Below are 23,205 nucleotides of genomic sequence, written 5' to 3'. Positions count from 1 at the left end.
ACCAATGGGTATGAAAGAAAATATAACTACACCCAGTTTACCATCAATGGGATAAAGTCTATGGAAATATTACGAGAACCCTTTAAGGACATAGGTCAAAGAATGGCAATCCAATTTTTTTCTTTAACCAAACAAGCCATCCTTCCCATTAGGAAAAATGTGGAAAACTATACCTACCAATTTTTCTTCCCTCATACTTGTCAAATCCCTTAAAGGGATCAAATAATCATTTCCCTGGAGGTTAAGGCAGAGGTACCGACCCACTCGTCATTTATCTTATGCCTCTGGGTGAAATAAGGTGGAAGAGAAAGCTAAAAATATTACCCCTCTTGGCCAATAGAGAAGAGCTAAAAGTTTCCCTCTTGGATTTGTCGGATGACATGATACAGATTGAGAGGGGTGAACTGAAGGGATTATTGGTATATGAAAATGCTTGTGAAGCTGTCTCAATTAGACCTTAGGGAGAGCAATAGGGAAACTACAGAGACAGCGCCTTACAACCTTCCCCACAAGACAATGTTGAACAACAAGTAGAAATCTCTCCAGGTTAGGGATCCTTCTGTGAGAAGGGGGAGGGTTTTGAGAGCTATGCCTCATAGGAAACGGTACCTGTACCTCTGGTGCTAGTAGACCATGCATGTGGTCAGAAGACACTGCAGAACAGCACAGGCCCTGTGTCATTATTTGAAAGAAGAAACACTACACCTGACCATTCTCTCACTATCCTAGAGGAAACGGAAGAGATTAATCAAACTGTTGTTTTCTCCAAGAACTTTGAGTCTAAGGGAGAAATCAACCCTGTTCCTTCATCGATGGAGGGGAGTCCTGAATGTGGACAAACCTTATGTCCCATATCCTCTATTGAGGAATCTACAGCTCATCCCAAATGGGAATTAAAACCCCAAGAAAATGACAAAATTAAAGTGACCAATTGTTCTTATGATATGAAATATCCCTGTTATAACTGTGGGAGGTTTTACCACCCCGATGACCTGTGTCCTGAGGATTTGCATTATCAAAAACTAGCAATCTGTAACATACATTTTCCTGGGACAAGAGCTAGGGAGGAGGATACTCCAATTTCTGTTTTACGAAATGAGAAATGTTTTTCTTGTAGGGGATGGGGCATAGTATAAAGTTGTGTTCACTAAACCAAATAGGTTTTTCTCGTATACCATCTCTAGAGAATCCCCATGCAAAAAGGGCTGGACCCATTCAAACATTTAATAATAACGGTTTTGAAACTGTTCTATTGTGTCCATTTCATACTTGTAATACCATGCCTACTTTACAGCACCTTACTTACATATAATAAGCCTGAACTGTTTTCCTTGTCATTTAAATCGCCTTACGCATTTGTTGGTAAATGCCATGTTGATGTGCTTTATTATTTTACTATGTTTTTGAACGTGACCGATTTTGCCACCCTCCTGCAGATAAACACAGTGATGTTTGATAAAACGGGAACCATCACACATGGAGTTCCTAAAGTTATGAGAGTGCTGTTAATGGGGGACCTGGCGAGGCTGCCTCTGAAGACGCTCCTTGCTGTTGTCGGCACTGCAGAAGCTAGTAGTGAGCATCCCTTGGGAATGGCAGTAACAAGGTACTGCAAAGAGGTGCGTTTCTTAATTTCTTTTTGATTTGTCTCTGCTCAGAAAATGTGTGTCTGGATATTAGTGGAGTGGATAGCACAAGATTGTAAAAAGCTGACTTCACAGAAGGGCTTTCCTGGATGTTTTGATTAGTGCTAATATTTGCTACTCTAGTAGATTCCTCATGCATCTGGGGACTGGTTGTCAGCATAGCACCCCAAGCTAATTGTTCATCATATTTCCCCAATCAGAGTCTGTGCAGAGTGAACAGTTGAACTGCAATGTTCTTTTAGGTAATGGTCTCCGAGAATATGGTGATGTGCAACTGCATTTCAGCTAGATCCTTCAAGTTGTAACCTGCAATTCACTAGTACAGGTGTATCAGCCAAATTCAAGTGGAGATTTGCCGGCAAAATAATGGTACTGTGTCAGTCATACAGTCATTGCAGAAGAGAAAGAGCAATGTTTTCAAATGCTATGGTCGAGGTCAGGATATCTTTCATTCTGCCCAAGCAATACACAACGACCTTCGAACTGAAACGTCTCTGGGTGCTATCTAAAATGCTGGCCTAGAGTTCAACTGCAATATCACCAAGGCCACAATGCTTATTCATTTCAAGGATAAAGAAAAATAGCAAACGGGTTATCGAAAATAATCCAAGTCTTTCAAGGGTTTATCCACACTGAAGCTTGGATGCGCACCATCCCTGGCTGCAGCTCACATTTCAGGCAAATCCATCCTTCTTGGTGAATGGTTTAATATCCATGGAGTTATGTATGATACCCGATCAGCACAGCTGTCAAGGATGGGTGTTATGGAACAAAGTTAGGAAAACTGTTCCATGAACCACACAAGCACAACAAAGACCTTTGGACTGATACACACTCATCCACTCATTCTCTGTTTGGGAGAAGATTCTGAGAGCTTCTCCTTGCCAAAGGTGTGCACTGTGATGAAGTGTCACAAACACAATATTATAAATACACATGAGGGGGACACATTTATTGGATGACTGCATGCAAGCCCTGGTGGAGACAGAGGTACAGCCAGTCATCCTTAATATGCCTGGGGAAAAGAGAATAGTCAAGAGAGAAAAGGCAATTCAATCTGAGTGAGTGGGTGGAGCTTTGACACGCTCCCCTCCCTGGACCATGTGACCGGTTCTCAGAGACTTGAAATGGAGGAGTCAGTGACCAGTAGACCAATCAGACCAGTGAGAACAGGTCATAGGATTACCTACCAATGGGATGAAGGCAGGAGAGCTATTACAAGAGGAAGTGACACAGCAGTTGGGGTGAATCTGTGGTGAATTGTCGATGAGAGACAGAGGTGCTAGCTGCAGAAGCCTGGAGGAGAGCTGGCTCAGACTGTGCTGTAAGAATGGGATGTTTGGACTGCACAAGCAAACCCTTATTGTTGGAGTGCTTCTGAGACATGGAGCAAGCTGTGTGACCACAGCGGCATCCAGAAGAGAACATCCGAAAAGAACGAGGTGCACGAGACCCTACCCCATTAGTTGGGAGAGCTCCTGTGAGAGCTGGAAACAACTGATGGATATCTGGAGAGCAGAGGGATATGTTATGAAAAACAGTGAAGACCCTATGAAACGAAGCGTTGAGATGAAGCGACACTGATGTTTTATTCTGGAAAAGATAGTGAAATTGCCCAAAGCATGCACAGCTATTGCAGGACAAAGAGCACCAAAGCTGCATAGTAGTAAATGGAGTGGTAGTACAAAAGTATCCAAAAGACATTCCAAAAGAAAGAGATGTGCAATACTGCTTCATGGGAAAGGGAGTGAATTTCCTCAAGACACATTTTTTATGGCAAGAAAGTAGAGAAACCCTAAGACGACAACTTAATAATAAAGCTTGTAAGAAGAATCTTTAAAGGTTTGCGTGTGTTTTTCACCAGTATGCCAAAGCACGCATACCTTAATGCCTTAAATTGGCTTTCTGCCACCATAAGCTATATGCGAGCTACATGTTAGGTACAATAAGTTGTGAAACGTGTAACTCACCTATTTTTATATTTTCTCCCCAATCCTCATATTGTTTGTAGTATTGGTTTAACTGTCTTCGCACATGGTTTGGTGTACTAACCCCTTTGAGTGAGCACTGTTCTCTCACGTTGTATTAACTGTTATACAGCGTAAACTATTGAGTGTTTATTGTTGTTTTTTATGTTTTCCATGTGAAATGTTGATGTTTTTAAATTTTTTTGAAAAAGTGGATCAATAAATTGTTTTTTAACAGACGCTTTGGTATATGAGCAGATATTGATTGACAACTGCTCTTGAATGTTGTGATCTTCATTAGTGAATGTGTATAAGGTAGGGGGGAGCCTGTTTCCGTGTTGTTGTATCCAGGAGAGTACACCAGGCAACTTGTTGCAAGTCTGGGGCCTGCACCCAAATCTTTAAGTGACGTTTGTCAAAATCCTGGCAGGAGAGTATACCAGGCAAGGTGGTTGCAATTCTGGGACCCGGATCCAGTTATTAATAAAGACATTCAAGACAGTTACTGGAAAGTGAGTGAAACGTAGGGGAAGGGAAACATATCCCTATGGTTGGAAAAATCCTTGAACTGTACATTGTTAAGTAAGTCCAGGGGTGAGAATGTATTCTTAAATGTGTGAGTCTAGGGGAAGGAGCCCAAAGGTATAAAAAGATGAGAAAACACAGAGGAAGGGGAGCCGCCACGTGAGGATTGGGGAACTTTGATCATTTGTTTATTTATGCACTGTTTTGGAACCTTAGGTTGGAACATTGAAGGACACAACCGATGGCCAGTTGAAAGACTTATCCCTTTACACATTTTCTTAAGTGTAGCTTGTAAGGATCAGGATTGGATTTTGGATACAGGACTGAGAACTCTTTATTTCTGGGCATTCTGACACTGACATCCTTTAGTTTCATTGAGGCAGGGAAACCCCTCATAGTGTTAGGGCGAGGTAAGTCTTTCTCCAGCCTATTTGTACTTCAGTAAAAGTCTATAGCAATCATCACACTGCATCTGTGTCCGAGTCTTTCGAGGGGATTGGGTCCTCCGACGTATTCCATATCTACCTGTGTCGATGACGTCGATGCGCCGTCCCCGAGGACCTCCTCTGACGGCCGACGTCACCTGATGTGATAAGTAGGACGCACGACGCCCGTAGCGTCAGTTCCGTTTTTTCCGCGAACGTGTTCGCTTTGTGAATCTCGGTACGCGTCGACTCTTTGGAGTTTGCTGTATTCTTCTCGGTTCGTTGAACCTGTTCGGTTTTGTGAAGACCTGTTCATGGCGATATCTACTTCGTCTTCAACCCCGCGTCCGGGCTTCAAGAAATGCGGGGACTGTGGGTCCAAGATGTCGGTCACGGACTCGCACGACGCCTGCCTCTGGTGTCTCGCGGAGGCCCACGATACGGACGACGATACGGACGACTGTGTCGACTGCCAGTCGCTCACGACCAAGGCCTTGCGGGAACACTGTGGGTAGGTCGGGTGTCTAAGCCACGGAAGTCAAGGTCTACGGGGGTTTCGACGGATGACTCGAGAGGCGACTCTCCGCGTTATCGTCGGAAGTCCAGTGGGTCTCCTTCCAGGAGTCGGTCTTGCCACTCCTCCGCCTCTTCGAGGCATTCCAGAAAGCACCGGCATTGGTCGCCTTCCTCGTCCTCTTCCGAGCACTCCGCCCGTCGGCGGGTCGCTTATCCCACCATGCAAGCGACACCGTAGGAATGGGCTTCCTTCGAGAAGCAGATGTTAGCGATTATTGAATCGCAGGGCACCGGTCCGTCCGCGCCTCTGAGTGGGGTCGGTCGGCACCGGTCGAGAGACACCGCTCGTACGCCTTCGGGCTCGGGTGGTCGGCACGGCTCGCGGGAAAGGTCCCGCTCGGACAAGGGTAGCCATTCTCGCCATGCCCGTTCCAGGTCCCGGTCCTCGACGCGCTCGAGACCGCGTGATCCTGTGCCGTCTTCGAAGAAGACGTCGATGCCTGTGGCGCCGAGGTCGTCGACGATTTCTCTCGAGACTCTGCCTCCGAGGGGGTCGTCGACGCTGTCGGTGCCTAGGTCGTCGAGAGACACGCTCAGAGCTCCGGCTTCGAGGCCTGTGTCGACGCCGTCGATGCTGGCGGCGCTGCAGCTGACGTCGACACCGATTCGCTCAATGTCGACGGCGTTTCTGTCATGATCTCTGCTTCCAAAAGGTCAGGGTTTTCCCAACTCCCTTGGAAGCCGGTCCATAACCCAGGTTCCGAGTGCCAACCAGTCCCAATTGGGACCTTTTGGACCCAGTCCTGGCGCCAGTGGCACCAGGCTCATAAATATGCCCAGTCCCAGCGCTGGAAGCGCCGGGCTCATAATGCTTGGGTGGACTTACCTGCAACAGACCATGCTGCTTACTTGCCTGCCAGTTGAGCCTCTGATCCTCTTCTGTTTGGAACTACTTTTCCTGTTGGGTGGGGCAGGAGCCACTCCCTAGATTCAGAACACTGGAACTCTTCTGGAAAGCAGGAACTCTTTTCTTACCTAGACGTGGCTGTGGAAGGAGACACCTAAGCACTACAGGAGGCTATTTAAACCACACCCGATGGATGAATCTTGCTTTGCGTTATTCTGCATCCTCTGCAGCAGAACGCTCATCGTGTCTTCTGCATCTGATCCTGGGCCTAAGGAAAAAGGCTTTCCATCCTGAATCCAGTCTTCAGCAACACCTATAAAGGCAAGAAAGAACAGGTTAGCATTACGGTCTTCAGTGACAGCTCTTCACTTACCTGGTCCATCGGCTGTCACCAACGCCTCGCGCTGCATTCCGGCATCTGAAAGACAAAGGCTTACCTACTCTTCGTGCGCTCCGGAGGTCTTCACACTGCATTCCGGCATCTGAAAGACAAAAGCTTACCAACTCTTCGCACGCTCCGGAGGCCTTCGGCGCTGCATCCCACATCTGAAAGACAAAACAAGGTGCGTTTAAAGACATTGGGGAACTTTAATACTCACGTGCCATTACTCCTTTCCACATCTAACCCAGTGGGTATTCCGGCACCCTGCAGCCGCTCCGAACTTGTACCTGCAAACTAAAAAGACAGTTAGAGCGCATCGTGAAGCAGGCAACTAGCGCTTACTTACGTGCTTCCAGGCGCTTCTATTCATCACACGGGCTCCATCTTCAACTCACTTCAGCCCGTCATCCGCCATCGCCGGAACCCTGCAAAACAAGAAACATCATTACTAAAGACTTTAAAGACATTAGAATTACTCGAAACTTACCGTTCGTGCAGTAAACGACGGACAGCAGTCCTCTGAAGTCAAGAGGCCTGCTCCCCTTATCCAGTGAAGAAACTGGTTACGGCACCCTGCCCCGAGGCAGATGGAGAGTACGGCGTTCACTTACCTAAGGTGAGAGCGTTAACCTTTGGGGTTCTACAGGAGAAGAGAAAGGGAAGAAGAGAGAGACATTACAATAACCCAGTTCCTTAATCCCATATTTTCTATCTGCAGACATCTTCTGCAGACATCTTGCCCTTCGAGTCAGACATACAGTGCACAGAGGTCCAGCCCAAAGAGCCAGCCGTGTGTTACACATCACCTTTGAAGATACGGTATACGCCCAGTCAAGACCGGCGCCTCTACGGGAATCAGGTGAGCGTTACAGAACGCAAAGCCTACCACAAAACTCCCGTCCAGGCGCTATGGAAACCTCGGATACCGACCAGCTAGCCCAGTTACTTGGGGAACTAAGGGCAGAAGTGCATACAGCCCGTCAGGAAACGAACGCTCTAAGAAGGGAACTGATTATTTCCAAGGAGCGAACAGATGATCTCGCTAGACAATTGCTACAGTCACAAGCCGGACAGACCCCGTTACCCGCATCTGGGGGAAATCTTCCTTCTACATCCTCTATGAATCCAGTGCAGATCAACCTACCTGGGAATGTACCTCTGGCTCCACCCGAACGATTTTCTGGTGACCCAAAGAGGTTTGCAGTATTTATCAATCAATGCCGGTTGCATTTCTTATGCCGGCCAGCAGCCTTTCCAACTGATCAAGCTAAATTAGCTTTCGTGCTTTCGTACCTTAGTGGCAATGCGGCAGACTGGTCGATCCGTCTAGTAAATCAAGATGATCCGGTCCTCCATGATTTTCAAGCTTTTCAGCTCAGTATGGAAAAACTGTTCGCAAGACATTCACAGGGGCAGGCCTTGGACAATGAGCTTCTTTCGTTGCGACAAGGTAATCAAGACCTTTTGGCTTATATTGCGTCTTTCAACAGACTGATAATGGAAACTCAATGGCCTGAGGACAAAAGGATTGCGCTGTTTTATAGAGGTCTACGTGGAGAGCTCAAAGATGTGTTAGCCCAAGTAGTGAATCCCCCACGAGATTGTTCGGACTATATAGACTTAGTCGTTCAAATAGATCACAGACTGCAGAACAGGAAGGGCGATCGTTCCAAGTTTGATGCTCGAGTATTTTCCAAACCGCCAACTCCTTCCAAAGGAATAGACTCCGAGGAACCCATGCAAATAGGGGGTCTGAAAGGTCCTCTAACACAAAAGGAGCGGGAAAGGAGAAAACAGTTGCAATTATGCCTCTATTGCGGAAACTCGGGGCACTTTCTTCGAGACTGTCCGGTGAAACCTGCCAAGAAGGCAGTAGGAGCTGCAGTTACCAAAGTTACAAACTCTGAGCAGGGAAACGACCTCGCCCGACAAGAATAGAGGTCCTCTTGCCGAGCGTGAAAACCAGTTCCGTGACCTCGCATTTCGTGATACCTATGGTCCTCATTAGCCCTGATAATCCGGATCGATTACATGCAATTGAAGCTTACGTCGACAGCGGTGCCATCGGCAATTATGTGGATCATGAAATGGTTTTGAGGATGAATCTAACTCTTTGTCCCAAGGCTGTAAAGGACGTCATTACTACGGTGGATGGTACGGAGATAGCCTCCGGGCCAGTAACGCATACCACTCAAGAGGTGACGCTAGTAAATCAAGATGGACACCATGAGAAGATCGTGTTCGATGTGATCAAGGCCCCTCAGTTTCAGGTTATTCTAGGAATACCTTGGTTAGAGAAACACAATCCTCTGATCGATTGGCGAGCAAGAACGGTCCAGTTTCCAGAATGTGTCTCTACTTGTCACCCTCCACCTGGTGTTGCACTGGCAGCAATTTCTTCAGAGACTCCCCAGTTACCTCCCGAATACCTAGAATACCAAGATGTTTTCCGGAAGGATCAGGCTAACTCTCTACCTCCTCATAGGTCTTATGACTGCCAGATAGACCTGATACCTGGATCTACTCCTCCTTGTAGTAGAATTTATGCCCTCACCGAGCCTGAGAACCTTCACCTTCGACAATACCTGGATCAATACCTGGCAAATGGGTTTATTCGTCCTTCCAAGTCCCCTGCTTCTTCAGCTTTGTTCTTCGTTCCAAAAAAGGAAGGAGACCTTAGAACTTGTATAGATTATCGCTCCCTGAACCAGATCACCGTTAAGAATAGATATCCGTTACCTTTGATCCCTGAACTCCTGGACCAAGTCAGAAAAGCATGCATATATACAAAGCTGGATCTTACAGGAGCTTACCACTTGGTACGAGTAAAAGAGGGCGATGAATGGAAGACGGCCTTCCGCACCAAGTATGGGCTATTTGAATATCAGGTCATGCCCTTCGGACTTTCCAATGCCCCGGCCGCCTTTCAATATTTTATGAACGATGTCCTCAGAGAGCTCATAGATGTGTGTGTTGTTGTTTACATTGACGACATCCTCGTTTATTCTTCATCGGAATCTGAACATCGGAAACACGTGAAAATGGTCCTCGAAAGATTGCGTCAACGCAAACTTTTCGCTAAATTGGAAAAATGTGTTTTCAACGTGACTGAAGTTGAATTCTTGGGATTCATATTATCACCTGGCGGAGTGCGTATGGATTCAAAGAAGGTCGATGCAGTTCTCAAATGGCCATCACCATCCTCCGTAAAAGGTGCGCAAAGCATGTTAGGCTTCGCTAACTTTTACCGCAGGTTTATCCCCGAATTCTCTCGAATAGTCCAGCCCATCACTGCCTTGTTAAAGAAAAACAAACGTTTTGAATGGTCTACCGAGGCGGAACAAGCTTTCCAGGATTTGAAGACTAAATTTATCTCTGCACCAATCTTAAAACACCCTCGCCCCGAACTCCCCTACATCGTGGAAACTGATGCTTCAAGCCTTGCCATGGGGGCAGTTCTATCACAAAAGGACCCGGTAACCAATCAGTTGCATCCCGTGGCATTTTGGTCCCGCAAATTCTCGCCTCCGGAAATCAATTACACGATTACTGACAAGGAACTTCTGGCTATCAAGTCTGCCTTTAAGGCTTGGCGGCATTATCTGCTGGGGGCCCGACACACCGTTACTGTGATTACGGATCACCGAAACCTGCAATATTTGAAAACCGCAAAAGCCCAATCCTCTAGACAACTCCGTTGGGCATTATTCTTTGCCGAGTTTGACTTCATAATTACCTATCGACCTGGTACAAAGAACGGTAAAGCTGATGCCCTTTCTCGGATGGGAGTGGAAGAACACTTGATCAACCCTACACCTGTACCAATCATTCCCGAACAAAGAATTCTGGGTGTAATCGCCACAGAATCCATAGAGGAAGTTAAGGATAAAGCCAGGCAACTTGTAACTCCAGCAGACATACAGAATTGGCATCTGCAGGGAAAGGACTTTGCAGTAAAGGACAACTTATTGTATTTCCAAGAACGATTATACCTACCCAGCACAGATTTACAGAAGAAAGTAATCTCTTGTTATCACGATTCTTTAATGGAAGGACATCCCGGTATGGCCAAGACCTCAGAAAAGATCAAGCGCTACTTCTGGTGGCCGTCTTGGAAAACAGATATCAGAGACTTTATAATGTCCTGTGGAGTATGCGCCTAAAACAAGAGTCAAAAGGAAAGACCAGCAGGCCTCTTACGCCCTATTGACATCCCACCTCGCCCTTGGCATACGCTTTCTATGGACTTCATCACCGATCTACCTCCATGCTCCGGATACAATACGATTCTAGTAATCGTGGACTTATTCTCCAAGATGGCGCATTTCATTCCGCTCAAAGGCTTGCCAACAGCAGCAACTCTGGCCCGAGAATTTCTCGAAAACATCGTCCGACTGCACGGTTTTCCTTCGGTTCTAATTTCGGATCGAGGTAGTCAATTTATTTCTAATTTTTGGCGAAGTTGCTGTCGGTCGGCTCAAATTGATGTGAGACTATCGACCAGTCACCACCCTCAGACCGACGGACAAACCGAGAGGACCAATCAAACTCAAGAACAGTATTTACGCTGCATGCTGCAACAAACTGAAAAAACTTGGAAAGACATCCTTTGGATAGCCGAATATGCCTACAATAACTCTGTCCATTCGGGAACTGGGAAAACCCCGTTTTTTCTTTTGTACGGCAGTCACCCTCGAACCTCGGAGTTGGATCCCCTTCAAGATCTTGAAACACCAGCAGTAGACTACCTGCATTCTACAATGACCCAAGCCTTTAAGGAAGCTGTTTCTCATCTTCAAAGGGCTAAAGAACAATACAAGAAAGGAGCAGATCAACATCGGAAGGAAGCCCCTCAATATCAAGTAGGGGATCAAGTCTGGTTATCCACCAAATATCTACCTCTAAAAGGGCCACACACATTCAACCCAAGATACCTTGGTCCCTATTCCATCACTACCATAGTAAACCCAGTAGCGGTCAAGTTGGACTTGCCCCCGCACATGAAGATACATCCGGTCTTCCACGTCTCTCTATTAAAACCCGTGCAACCTCAAACCCGACTAACTAAATCTCCAAAACCTATCCTAGTTGATGGAGAACTCGAGTTTGAAGTCAAAAGCATTCTGGACTCCAAGATCTCCAAATCTAAACTATTTTACCTAATTGACTGGAAAGGCTACGGCCCCCAAGAGAGATCCTGGGAACCTGCTGAATATGTCCACGCTCCTCGCCTAATCAAAAGATTTCACCGAACATTTCCTGACAAGCCAAAACCCCCGGAGAAGCCCGGTTTGGGAGGGGCCTTGAGGGGGGGTACTGTCATGATCTCTGCTTCCAAAAGGTCAGGGTTTTCCCAACTCCCTTGGAAGCAGATCCATAACCCAGGTTCCGAGTGCCAACCAGTCCCAATTGGGACCTTTTGGACCCAGTCCTGGCGCCAGTGGCACCAGGCTCATAAATATGCCCAGTCCCAGCGCTGGAAGCGCCGGGCTCATAATGCTTGGGTGGACTTACCTGCAGCAGACCATGCTGCTTACTTGCCTGCCAGTTGAGCCTCTGATCCTCTTCTGTTTGGAACTACTTTTCCTTTTGGGTGGGGCAGGAGCCACTCCCTAGATTCAGAACACTGGAACTCTTCTGGAAAGCAGGAACTCTTTTCTTACCTAGGCGTGGCTGTGGAAGGAGACACCTAAGCACTACAGGAGGCTATTTAAACCACACCCGATGGATGAATCTTGCTTTGCGTTATTCTGCATCCTCTGCAGCAGAACGCTCATCGTGTCTTCTGCATCTGATCCTGGGCCTAAGGAAAAAGGCTTTCCATCCTGAATCCAGTCTTCAGCAACACCTATAAAGACAAGAAAGAACAGGTTAGCATTACGGTCTTCAGTGACAGCTCTTCACTTACCTGGTCCATCGGCTGTCACCAACGCCTCGCGCTGCATTCCGGCATCTGAAAGACAAAGGCTTACCTACTCTTCGTGCGCTCCGGAGGTCTTCACACTGCATTCCGGCATCTGAAAGACAAAAGCTTACCAACTCTTCGCACGCTCCGGAGGCCTTCGGCGCTGCATCCCACATCTGAAAGACAAAACAAGGTGCGTTTAAAGACATTGGGGAACTTTAATACTCACGTGCCATTACTCCTTTCCACATCTAACCCAGTGGGTATTCCGGCACCCTGCAGCCGCTCCGAACTTGTACCTGCAAACTAAAAAGACAGTTAGAGCGCATCGTGAAGCAGGCAACTAGCGCTTACTTACGTGCTTCCAGGCGCTTCTATTCATCACACGGGCTCCATCTTCAACTCACTTCAGCCCGTCATCCGCCATCGCCGGAACCCTGCAAAACAAGAAACATCATTACTAAAGACTTTAAAGACATTAGAATTACTCGAAACTTACCGTTCGTGCAGTAAACGACGGACAGCAGTCCTCTGAAGTCAAGAGGCCTGCTCCCCTTATCCAGTGAAGAAACTGGTTACGGCACCCTGCCCCTAGGCAGATGGAGAGTACGGCGTTCACTTACCTAAGGTGAGAGCGTTAACCTTTGGGGTTCTACAGGAGAAGAGAAAGGGAAGAAGAGAGAGACATTCAATAACCCAGTTCCTTAATCCCATATTTTCTATCTGCAGACATCTTGCCCTTCGAGTCAGACATACAGTGCACAGAGGTCCAGCCCAAAGAGCCAGCCGTGTGTTACACATCACCTTTGAAGATACGGTATACGCCCAGTCAAGACCGGCGCCTCTACGGGAATCAGGTGAGCGTTACAGTTTCTGACGACGCCGGTGCCGACTCGTTCGGTGCCCCTGACGCCTTTCGAGGCGGTGGTGTCGGAGGGGCCCCGTGGCACGGGGTTAGCCCCTAGAAAGGCTCTGGCTAAGGACAGGCATAGCTTTGGTCCCCAGGTGTCTTCCTCTCACCACCTGGAGTACATTTCAGAGGGTGATGAAGGGTCTGATGAAGGCTTGGTTCTGGTTACGGTACCAGATGAGCTTCTCTCGGGCCATAGCCAGTTTGATGACCTGAGGCAGTCACTGCATGATGCCAGTGGACTGGACACCTCTCCGGAGGTGGAGTTTTGTAGGCCGTAGCCTGGCACTCATGCCGATTCTTCTTACCGGCGCCTTATGTCTCGGGTCACCGAGTACTTGGGATGGTCGGCTCCCCCAGGGGAGTTCGTTCAGGATGATCTCACGGACATCCTTGATCTTGGTCCCCCCACTGACCCGGTACTGCCGTTTCATATGGCTCTGCAGAGAAGGGTGGCAGCGACTTGGACTGCTCCGGAGAGTCTCCAGGCAGTGGGCAAGTCTTTGTCACGAAAATATCGTCCAGCCAGTAGCGACCCCTGCTACTTGTCCAGGCACCCCACTCTGGAGAGTTTGGTGGTGCAGGCGGCTACGGCCCCGGCAAAGCAGGCGTCGTATCCTATCATCCCTCCGGATAGGGACGACAAACGTTTTGACGGCTGGGCGAAGAAAGTGTTTTCTTCTGGGGGTATGGCGCTTCAGGCGGCCAACTCCATATGTGCCTTGTCTCGTTTCACACACACTCTGTGGAACTGTGTTGCATTAGTGGCTGAACATATTCCCAAAGGGGACGAACGGGATAGTTTCCTTGCTATGGTTCAGGATGGCAAGGATGCCATGTGTGAGGCCGTTCAGTTGGGTTTGGGCATGGCAGATTGTGTCAGCCGGTCCATGGCAGCGAGCACCGTAATACGCAGGTTTGCGTGGTTGCGGAAGTCAGGGTTCGCTCCTGATGTGCAGTCCTGGCTCCTAAACATGCCCTTTGACGGTGAACATCTTTTTGGCAGCAAGGCTGACGAGAGCCTTAAGAGGTTGCAGACCTCCAAAGCTGCAGCAAAGTCGTTGGGCGCTGCAGTTTGACAACCTCTGCCTTTTCGTCCTAGGGGACAACAATGGAGGGGCGGTTCCTTTCGCTATTACTCATCCTTTAGTAAAGCGAGAGCAGCTAGCAGTCAAAGAGGCCACCGTAAGAGTGCCAGAGGTGGAAAACAGGGCACTCAAGGTGCCAAGGCCGCTCGGGCAGTTGCCTCAGGCAACGCTGCAGCCGCTACCACTCAGTCATGAGGCCAGGTCCCATGGTTCGCCGGTTGGGGGAAGGCTGGCACAGCATCTTGTAGAGTGGCGTGCCATTACTTCAGATGTGTGGGTTCTAGAGATCATAACCCACGGCTACTGTCTTCCCTTTCAGCAGAGGCCTCACGCAGGAAATTCAGCCCTGCTGGAGAAAGGCGCCATAGAACTGGTGCCTGTAGCGGAGAGGAACAAGGGATGGTATTCCCCTTATTTTTTGATTTCGAAGAAAGACGGGGGATTGAGACCCATCATGGACTTGCGAGGTTTGAACAAACTCCTCAGGAAGGACAAGTTCAAGATGGTTACTCTCTCTCAAGTCCTCCAGGCCCTTCAACTTCAGGACTGGTTGGTGTCTCTCGACCTCAAGGATGCTTACTTCCATGTGCCGATCCATCCCAAGCACAAGAAGTACCTGAGGTTCGCGGTTGGCGACTCGCACTTTCAGTTTCGGGTCCTGCCTTTCGGATTGACCTCCGCCCCGAGGGTTTTCACCAAGCTCATGGTGGTGGTGGCAGCGCATCTCAGGAAAGGGGGGATTCACGTCTACCCCTACCTGGACGATTGGTTGATCAGCGGGAGCTCTCCCGAGCAAGTCCTGGATCATCTGTCCGTCACCTGCCACTCCCTTCACAAGCTGGGCTTCTCCCTCAATTTAAAGAAGTCTGATTTGACACCAACACAGCGGCTCCAGTACTTCGGAGCAGTGCTAGACACATCCCTGGGGCAGTGTTTTCCTCCCCAGGTGAGGGCTCTTCACATTCAGCAGATGGTGCACAAGTTTCAACTTGCCCAGAATCTCCCAGCGTCAGAGTTCTTGAGACTGCTCAGCCTCATGGTATCCTGCATTCTTCTGGTGCCAGAGGCTCGTCTGCGGATGAGATCTTTGCAGTGGGCACTCAAGCTCCAGTGGTCTCAGTCCTCCGGCAGGCTGTCGGACCCTGTTCAGGTGCCGCCCTCGGTCGCCCAGGACCTCCTGTGGTGGGCCGTGGAAGGGAAACTGATGAAGGGGGCCCCATTTTGGCTGCCCTGGCCGGAGGTGACAATCGTGACGGACGCATCCCTCACGGGATGGGGAGCTCATGCCAACGAGTTGACAGTCAGCGGTCGTTGGTCTCCGTCGGAGTCCAAACTCCATATCAATCTGTTGGAGCTGAGGGCCGTCAGGCTTGCCCTGAAGGCTTTTCTGCCGACTGTGCGAGGAAAGAGTGTCCTGATTCTAACGGACAACACGGTGGCCATGCACTACCTCAACAAAAAGGGGGGGCATGGTCACTTCCTCTGTGTAGGGAGGCGATGCAGCTCGAGTTCTGAGCCATCCAGCAGGAAGTTTTGATCTCGGCTGTTCATCTGGCCGGAGACGACAACGAGACGGCGGACGCTCTGAGCAGGCAGAGCACGATCTCTCACGAGTGGGAGCTGGCTCAGGAGATTCTCCTGGAGATCTTCGCCCTTTGGGGGACCCCACAAGTGGATCTCTTTGCCTCCAGTGTCAACCGGAAGTGCGAAAGGTTCTGCTCGCAGGAATTTCCTCCAAAAGGAGCCTTAGGAGACGCGTTTGTGGTGGAATGGTCATTCCCACTGCTATACGCGTTTCCTCCAGTCCGGGAGGGTGGTCAGGTTCTCCATCCAGAGGTCAGATCCCTCAACCTTCACGCTTGGCTTCTGAAAGGTTGAGGTATAAGGATTGGGACCTCCCTGAAGACGTGATGGAGGTGTTGCTCTCGGCCAGGTGGCCGGCAACTAAGTCTCTGTACCGTTGCCGTTGGAGAAAGTTCTGCGACTGGTGCAGAGTTAAGAATGTGGATACTTTTGAGTGTGACATTCCCATGGTTCTGTCTTTTTTGCTTTCCTTGGCCCACAGGGGCTTGCAAGTGGGGACCATTAAAGGTTACCTGGTGGCGCTGTCCATATTTAAGCGATCGTCTGAACAATGTTCCTATTTTAAGATTCCTTTAATTTCTCAGTTTTTGAAAGGGCTCACTAATGTGTTTCCTCCGTCACCTTTTCTGGTGCCTTGTTGGGATTCGAACCTGGTTCTTAAGTTTCTTATGGGTGCTCCGTTTGAGCCTTTGCATTCTTGCCCTGTGAGACTGTTAACTCTGAAAACTGTGTTTTTGGTTGCGGTTACTTCCGTTCGCAGAGTGAGCAAGTTACAGGCACTTTCAGTTAAGCCACCCTTCACTGTGTTTCATAAGGACAGGGTTGTCCTTAGAGTTCGTTCTTCCTTTCTTCCGAATGTGGTTTCGGAATTTCATTTTAGCCAGAAGGTTCTTCTTCCAGCGTTCTATCCTCCTCCACATCCTGGTAAGGAAGAGGAGATGCTCCATAGGCTTGATCCTAGGAGAGCATTGAGCTTTTATATTTCGCACATGTCCCGGGTCAGAGTGGACGATCAACTTTTCATTGGTTACGCTGGAAAGCGTTTGGGACAAGCTGTGACGAAACAGACTTTGTCTCGTTGGATTATTTTAGCTATCTCCGAGTTTTACCGCTTGGTGGGTAAGGACCCTCCGGCTGGCTTGCGGGCCCATTCTACCAGGGGAGTAGCTGTGTCTACTGCCCTGCAGAGGGGTGTTCCTATTCGTCACATCTGTGATGCAGCCACATGGGCTTCAGTACATACTTTTGTACGTCACTACTCCCTCGATTCCATCCGAGGGCAGGATCTGGCCTTTGGCAACGCAGTCCTTTATTCTGCAATTAGATTGGGCATGCTAAATTTGTGTTCTGAATTCTTTTCCCACCTCCTTGCTTGGTACTGCTTTGGGAGTCTGTCATAGATATGGAATACGTCGGAGGACCCAATCCCTCGAAGAACAAGTTACTTTCTTACCTGGTAACGTTCTTTCGGTGGGATGGTCCGACGACGTATTCCATATCGCTCCCTCCCTACCTTCCCCACTGCAGAATTTCTTTTGCGATTGCAGCTTGCATTCCGCAAGGCCTTGTGTGTCTGACTGGCAGAAAACTGGTGGCACACGTTCTGGGGGAAAAAACTACAACTGAGGCTACGGGCGTCGTGCGTCCTACTTATCACATCGGGTGATGTCGGCCGTCGGAGGAGGTCCTCGGGGACGGCGCATCGACGTCATCGACGCAGGACGCAGACGCCGAAGATTTTCCAAAAAAGCACAGCTGTGGACATTACCTGTCATAGATATGGAATACGTCGTCAGACCATCCCATCGAAAGAATGTTACCAGGTAAGAAAGTAACTTGTTCTTCTCCTGATTCATTACAACATTTAGACTACCCAAACAGCCCACCTTTGGTAAGGAGACAATATCACTGGCTATAAGCAGCTGTCTTCTTGGGTGGGATTGAAGCACAATATCATTTAGGAGTCAAAAGCCAAATAAAAAGAGAGGAAAAATAGTGTGTGCAGTAAAATATGAATACAGCTTTGCTTAAATTAAATGTGCCTAGTGTATTTGGTATCCGAATAAATGCTACGTAAGTGGGTTATGTTTTTAGATTGAAGCATCTGTGTTGTATTGCCATATATCCAAAAAACAATTGGAAAAATGTTATCAGTAGAAGCTTGGTTTTCTGGTATCCCATTACAGTAACACTCTATTAACAGTTGCCACCTGTTGCTCGCAATAATTCCGTCCCAATTACAGAAAAGCCAGACAACACATTTTTTAGTCCAAAGCCAGCTTTCTCATATATCCCTTTTGATCTGTTTTTCAGCTCTCTGCTAAACGAGTAAACCAAATTCGATTATCCGGCTTATGCAATTAGCCCGCATCATTGGACTGAGCTTGTCTTGTATGAAGAAAAAATATAAAATGTTGGTTAAATATACACATATCATTTAATGTTAGCATAATTGGTACAGAAACTTTTCATGGAGTAAACTGAACCATGTCACTATTTTGCAGCATATCAAAAGGAGTCAGTAATGTACAGTTGGAAAATGAAATGGTACATATAGAACAATAATGCAAACAAAATAAAGCAGTTTCTCAAATGAGGAATATTTGTTTAACTATTTGTAAGGACTAGAAAATATGCACACCTGCACGTACTTAACAAATCTGTTATTCCTCATCATCCTTTTATTCTGCAGTCATGCAATCCTTGGCATTACACTTTATGCTCAGTGCCGAGCACAGCACATATCTGAGTTACTTGTTTGATGTCAATCATTCACAAGAAGTGAGTACATTCTTTGTGTCGTCTTGGTTGCACGTTGGTAAAAATGGGGCCTCTCCAAACCAATGGAAGAAATATAGAGTCATTTCTAACCTGCGATAACTCTGTGCCTAGTTGTCCCAATGTAATTAATGCTTTCCTGGTATGAACTACATTATAATGGTACATGTGTATTGTATTGGATTGCACTTGTCATTTGTATAGTGCCTTTTAGCATTATTATAGTCTCAATGCGCTGTTAATGGAAACGCCCTCGGAGGACCGAAGTCCAGAGCGTTGGAAGTCATGGAGTATGATTAAGATGCGTGTGTGCATTTGGTCCAAAAAGGCTTTGCAGGGCTGGCCAGGCTCCGGTAGAGAAACAACCCATGCGGTCAGGCATGTGGATGGTTGCTGAGAGGAGTGGGGGTGGCGTCAGTGCTAGAGACTCGCTATGTGCTCAGCGTGTCCGAATTTGTCATAGGTCTGCGCTGCATTCTGGTGTAAGGAGTGTTGAGGAGTGTTGAGGCGTAGTCTACTGTAAGTAGGCAGAGAATTATGTGTACAGCACGACCAAATGTTGGCATAGTTATTGCTGTATACTGCTTTGTGTGTGTAGCTATGCCTGCGGCCAGTGGAGTGGTGTTTTATACATACCTTGCCACCATTGATGGTGCGTTGTTGTTTCAGGTACTTGGCTTCTTCTGGCAGTTCTTGTGGCTGTGATAAAAACGGTTAGCAGCAGCGACAGTCAATGCTCCAACTATTTGCCACAGGATTGTGCTTCCAGATTCTTCTAGGCAGGTTTGGTGGCGAGTCTACCCAGATATCGAACGCTTACTAATCATTTTAAGGAGGTATCTTTACTAAGGGCTGCCCATCCTTTGGTTCATATTTGCGCAGTACCTGCCCAGCCCCCCATTCCTTACAGAGCGATGCTGAGCCTGATTGCTCCACTGTGGTTATGCACCGGGGACCCTCACCTGGCCTGCTGGTCCGGGATGGCCAGGGTGGCCCGACATAAACCAAAACAGTGATGGGTGGAAGGTTTCCAATCAATCTGAACCTCTGGCATTGCTCTGAGCAACCTTCGACACCAGCGTTTTTTAGGCCGTCTGTGCCATTGCGAAAAGGGTCCACCCATATGCAAATCAGTCAGGTACTGCCACCAATGGGAGCAGCCCAGCCCGAACTGCTAGGCCAGGTCCTCTCTGCACAGAAACACAAGCTACCCCAGACATGTTTAGGCCTTTTTGGGCCTCCTCAGTGAGGTGCAGCTTGGTTCCCTATGGCGCAGCGAGCAAGGGACCCACATCTGGCCATACCCTCTCTCACAAAGGGAGACAAACTAAAACCAAAAAAGTGATGGGTGAAGAGTTTCAAATTAATGTGAATCACTGGCATTGTTCTGGGTAACCTTACACACCACTGTCTGCGCCATTGCAAAATGTGTCCAGCCATATGCCACCAATGGGAGCAGCCCTGCCTAAAGTGCTACGCCAGGGCCGCTCTGCATGCAAACACAAGCAACTCCAGACATGGTTCAGCCTTGTTGGGCCTCCTGAGTTAGGTGCAGCTTGGTTCCTTATGGTGGTCCAACTTCCCATGAATTACCTGCAGTGCATACCAATCTGTGTGATTGTGATGGTTCTATCGCACCACTGTGCTTCTACGACTATTGTTTGTGAATTTTTGTGTTTTCCGTATATGCCTAGTGCAGTCATTCATCAATCCTGTGACATTACATAAATGAGTGCTGTGATTTATCTAGTGGTGCTTGAGGGGAAGCAGGGTCCTGATCAGAGTATGTTAGTGTGTGTGGTTTGGGCTGCCGCAAACACAGTCAGCACTGTTAGGTGTTTGGAGGTCGGTGACACCTCAAACACAGCTGGCACCACCTGCGGAGACTGTTCATATAATCCGGATTTTATGCTTTAGGGGGTTTGCAGGATAATTCAGAAAATAGACATGTTTTTGAGGACTTTTTGAAGGAGAGTTTGATTTCAGTGTGGCGGATGTGCAGAGAAAGAGTGTTCCAGATGGTGGGCACTAGGATAGAGAAAGCCGAGCCGCCGACTCTGGTGGATTAGTGCAGTTGAATAGCCAGGAGAGCTGAGCCCAATCAGAGATTTCTGGGGGGCTGGTAGTGGATGATTTTGTTCTGAAGGAACTCGGATCCCATATTATGGAGGGCTCTGTGTGTGATGCACATGTCTTTGAAGGTTGCTCTTAGGCTAACCGGGAGCCAGTGCAAAATTCTAAGTGTGGGGGTGATGTGTTCTCTAGGCGAGAGGGCAAGGAGCAGTCTGGCTGCTGCATTTTGGATATGTTGAAGTTTCCTGAGCTGGTGTGCAAGGTTGCCGAGATACAGGGCGTTGGGGTAGTCCAGGCGGGAGCTGATAATGGTCAGTATTGCAGAGACTGTTTGAGGGTAAGAGAGGTAAGGAAAGATTTGTTTTAGGGTGGCCAAGAGAGGGATAGGTCTGCATCCATGGTGCATCAAAGATTTTTGATGGAGGTGGAGGCGGCAGGTGGGGCTCCAAGGGCAGTCGGCCATGTTAAAGGTTGGGGATGAGAGCAGTTTTGCCACATATTAGGATCTCTGATTTGCCCGGGTTGAGAATTGGGTGGTTGTTCATCCAATGGTCGATGTACGAAAGACAAGAGGCCAGGTCGGGAGGTGGGGAGGCATGGATCTTGGGGATTTTGAAAATGATCCGTGTATTGTCTGCGCATTCTTCACCCTTACATTCACACCTTGGCCATACTGATTTTAACTCTCTATGATAGCCCCCACTAGGCCCTGTTCTTGGAGATTTGCCTGTGGCGTCCCTACTGAGAGCTCTGCCCTAGAACCTCTTTGCCCACCTCTTAACTAATATCCACAGCTGCCTGTCCCTATGTCTTTTCCCATATTCTTCCTTTCTTGTTCAGAACCATGAACTGTGTCCAACGCCAAAGACACCAGATCTGGCTGAAGATCCTCGGAACATCTTCATAATATTACCTCAGCCGTAGGACACCACCACCACCAAGATGTCCACCAGAGAGGCACACCTGCTCAGACAGTGCCACAGCCACACTGAGTGTTCCAGTCAAGCATCAGAATGCTACACCTTTCCAACTAACTTCTAGATCAACGTCCTGACCCATAATTCCTAGCAACAGTCGCACACAAGGCTCCCTTTTGACACAAGCACCTTAATTCCCTTGACACAACACCTAGACACAGACACAAACACAGTACCTTGGAGCTGCACATATCGACAGAACAGCAGCCTATCTGGCACTTTCCCTCTCCTTCCACAAACTAAGCCCACCCATCTCTCTTCAATTCCACAAGAGCGCCACGAGACCATGCAAATGCCCTCTAAGCGCAGTATAAAACTCACTAACATAGCACCATTTTTCAATGATGTTGCATTCGTGATGAATGTGCCCTCGATATGCTGTCCTCATAAACCACACATTGCAGAAAAGTAATTCCCACTGGCTCTAATGTGACTCACTAGACCTCGCTCAGTTTTTAAAACATTGCTGGATCTGTGACTTTCCTAAACTAATGTGTGAGGTGCTGTGGGTTGCTCCTCAAACGGAGGCTATACTCTCTGCAAAGCATTTAAACTGACTTTCCCCTCCGTCTGGCCCCTCATTCAGTCGGCACATGAAGGTCAGCATACGGCTTGTAGTCGGCCACAACTCCACCAACAGATAACAGCCGCTGAGCTTTCCACTCCACTACCTTCCCCTCGCGAAGTTGGTGTTCTCACACGTCCCTCTAGTGCTGAGCTAGATCCCGGCAGTCTTCATCACGCTAGTCGTGTACTGGTTTTACTGTGCCTACGATGTGGTGCATTTTTTAGCACTGCTCACCAAAGCACCCACCTCCCACCCACCTCTCTGAAAATGGGTCACAGAAGGGGGTGATAGAGGGCAGAACTGTGGCATTGTGGCGGGTTAGAGATGCTGCATTTCATGGATTCCCACAAGGGGAGCAGCACTAATGTTAGCACCACTGCCAACTAGCGCTGAGTGAGTTCATCTGTCATGTCACCCTAGCTTCTTCACTTGACGTGTTTCCTCCGCTTCCTCGCGTGTCATCCATTTTCTCCAGCTTAACCTTTCGTCAGTTCTCTATCGCCATTTTCCCTCCTCGCGTCACGCCGGCCCCTCACATCCGGTGGTGGAATGGCCTAAGCAGATGTCTGGAGATTTCCCCGTGGGGCTCTGCCCACGGCCCTCTTTTCTGAGAGAACTCAGCATTGTTTATGTTGCTGCATGCAACACACACAATTAAGATGCTATTTTCGCTTACACGATGTACTATGGGCCATTTTGATAAACAAATCCAGGGCCTCTTTTGGTTCCCAGTCCACTCCTGGGATGTGCTCCACATCCCGCCAACCCCTCATGTATACTTCTTGGCAGCATGCACTGCCTGTTAGGTAAGTGCTGCCTTGTTTGCGTGTGCATGCACCTCACGCTGCAGTCTTCTTCAATCTTCCCTAAAATTATTAAAAAACATGTTCAACGTCTCCTTAGCGATGCCATTAGATCTAGAAAAAATATTGTGTGTAAGGGCCGGGAAGTCCC

General features: G+C 48.3%; 1 protein-coding gene across 2 annotated transcripts in view; it reads left to right on the top strand.

Moving 5' to 3' along the window:
- ATP7B (ATPase copper transporting beta) overlaps positions 1–23,205 on the top strand; it is a 1,159,214-nt gene that overhangs the window by 826,298 nt on the left and 309,711 nt on the right. For both annotated transcript variants that reach the window (XM_069640108.1, XM_069640109.1), the window contains exon 14: positions 1,437–1,619. In XM_069640108.1, the coding sequence (XP_069496209.1) occupies positions 1,437–1,619 (183 nt within the window). The remainder of the gene's footprint in view (positions 1–1,436; positions 1,620–23,205) is intronic.

This window comes from Ambystoma mexicanum, chromosome 7q (assembly GCF_040938575.1).
Source record: "Ambystoma mexicanum isolate Mex_15411 chromosome 7q, UKY_AmexF1_1, whole genome shotgun sequence".
NCBI classification, from domain to species: Eukaryota; Metazoa; Chordata; class Amphibia; order Caudata; family Ambystomatidae; genus Ambystoma; species Ambystoma mexicanum.
This window is presented reverse-complemented; position numbering and strand designations above follow the sequence as displayed.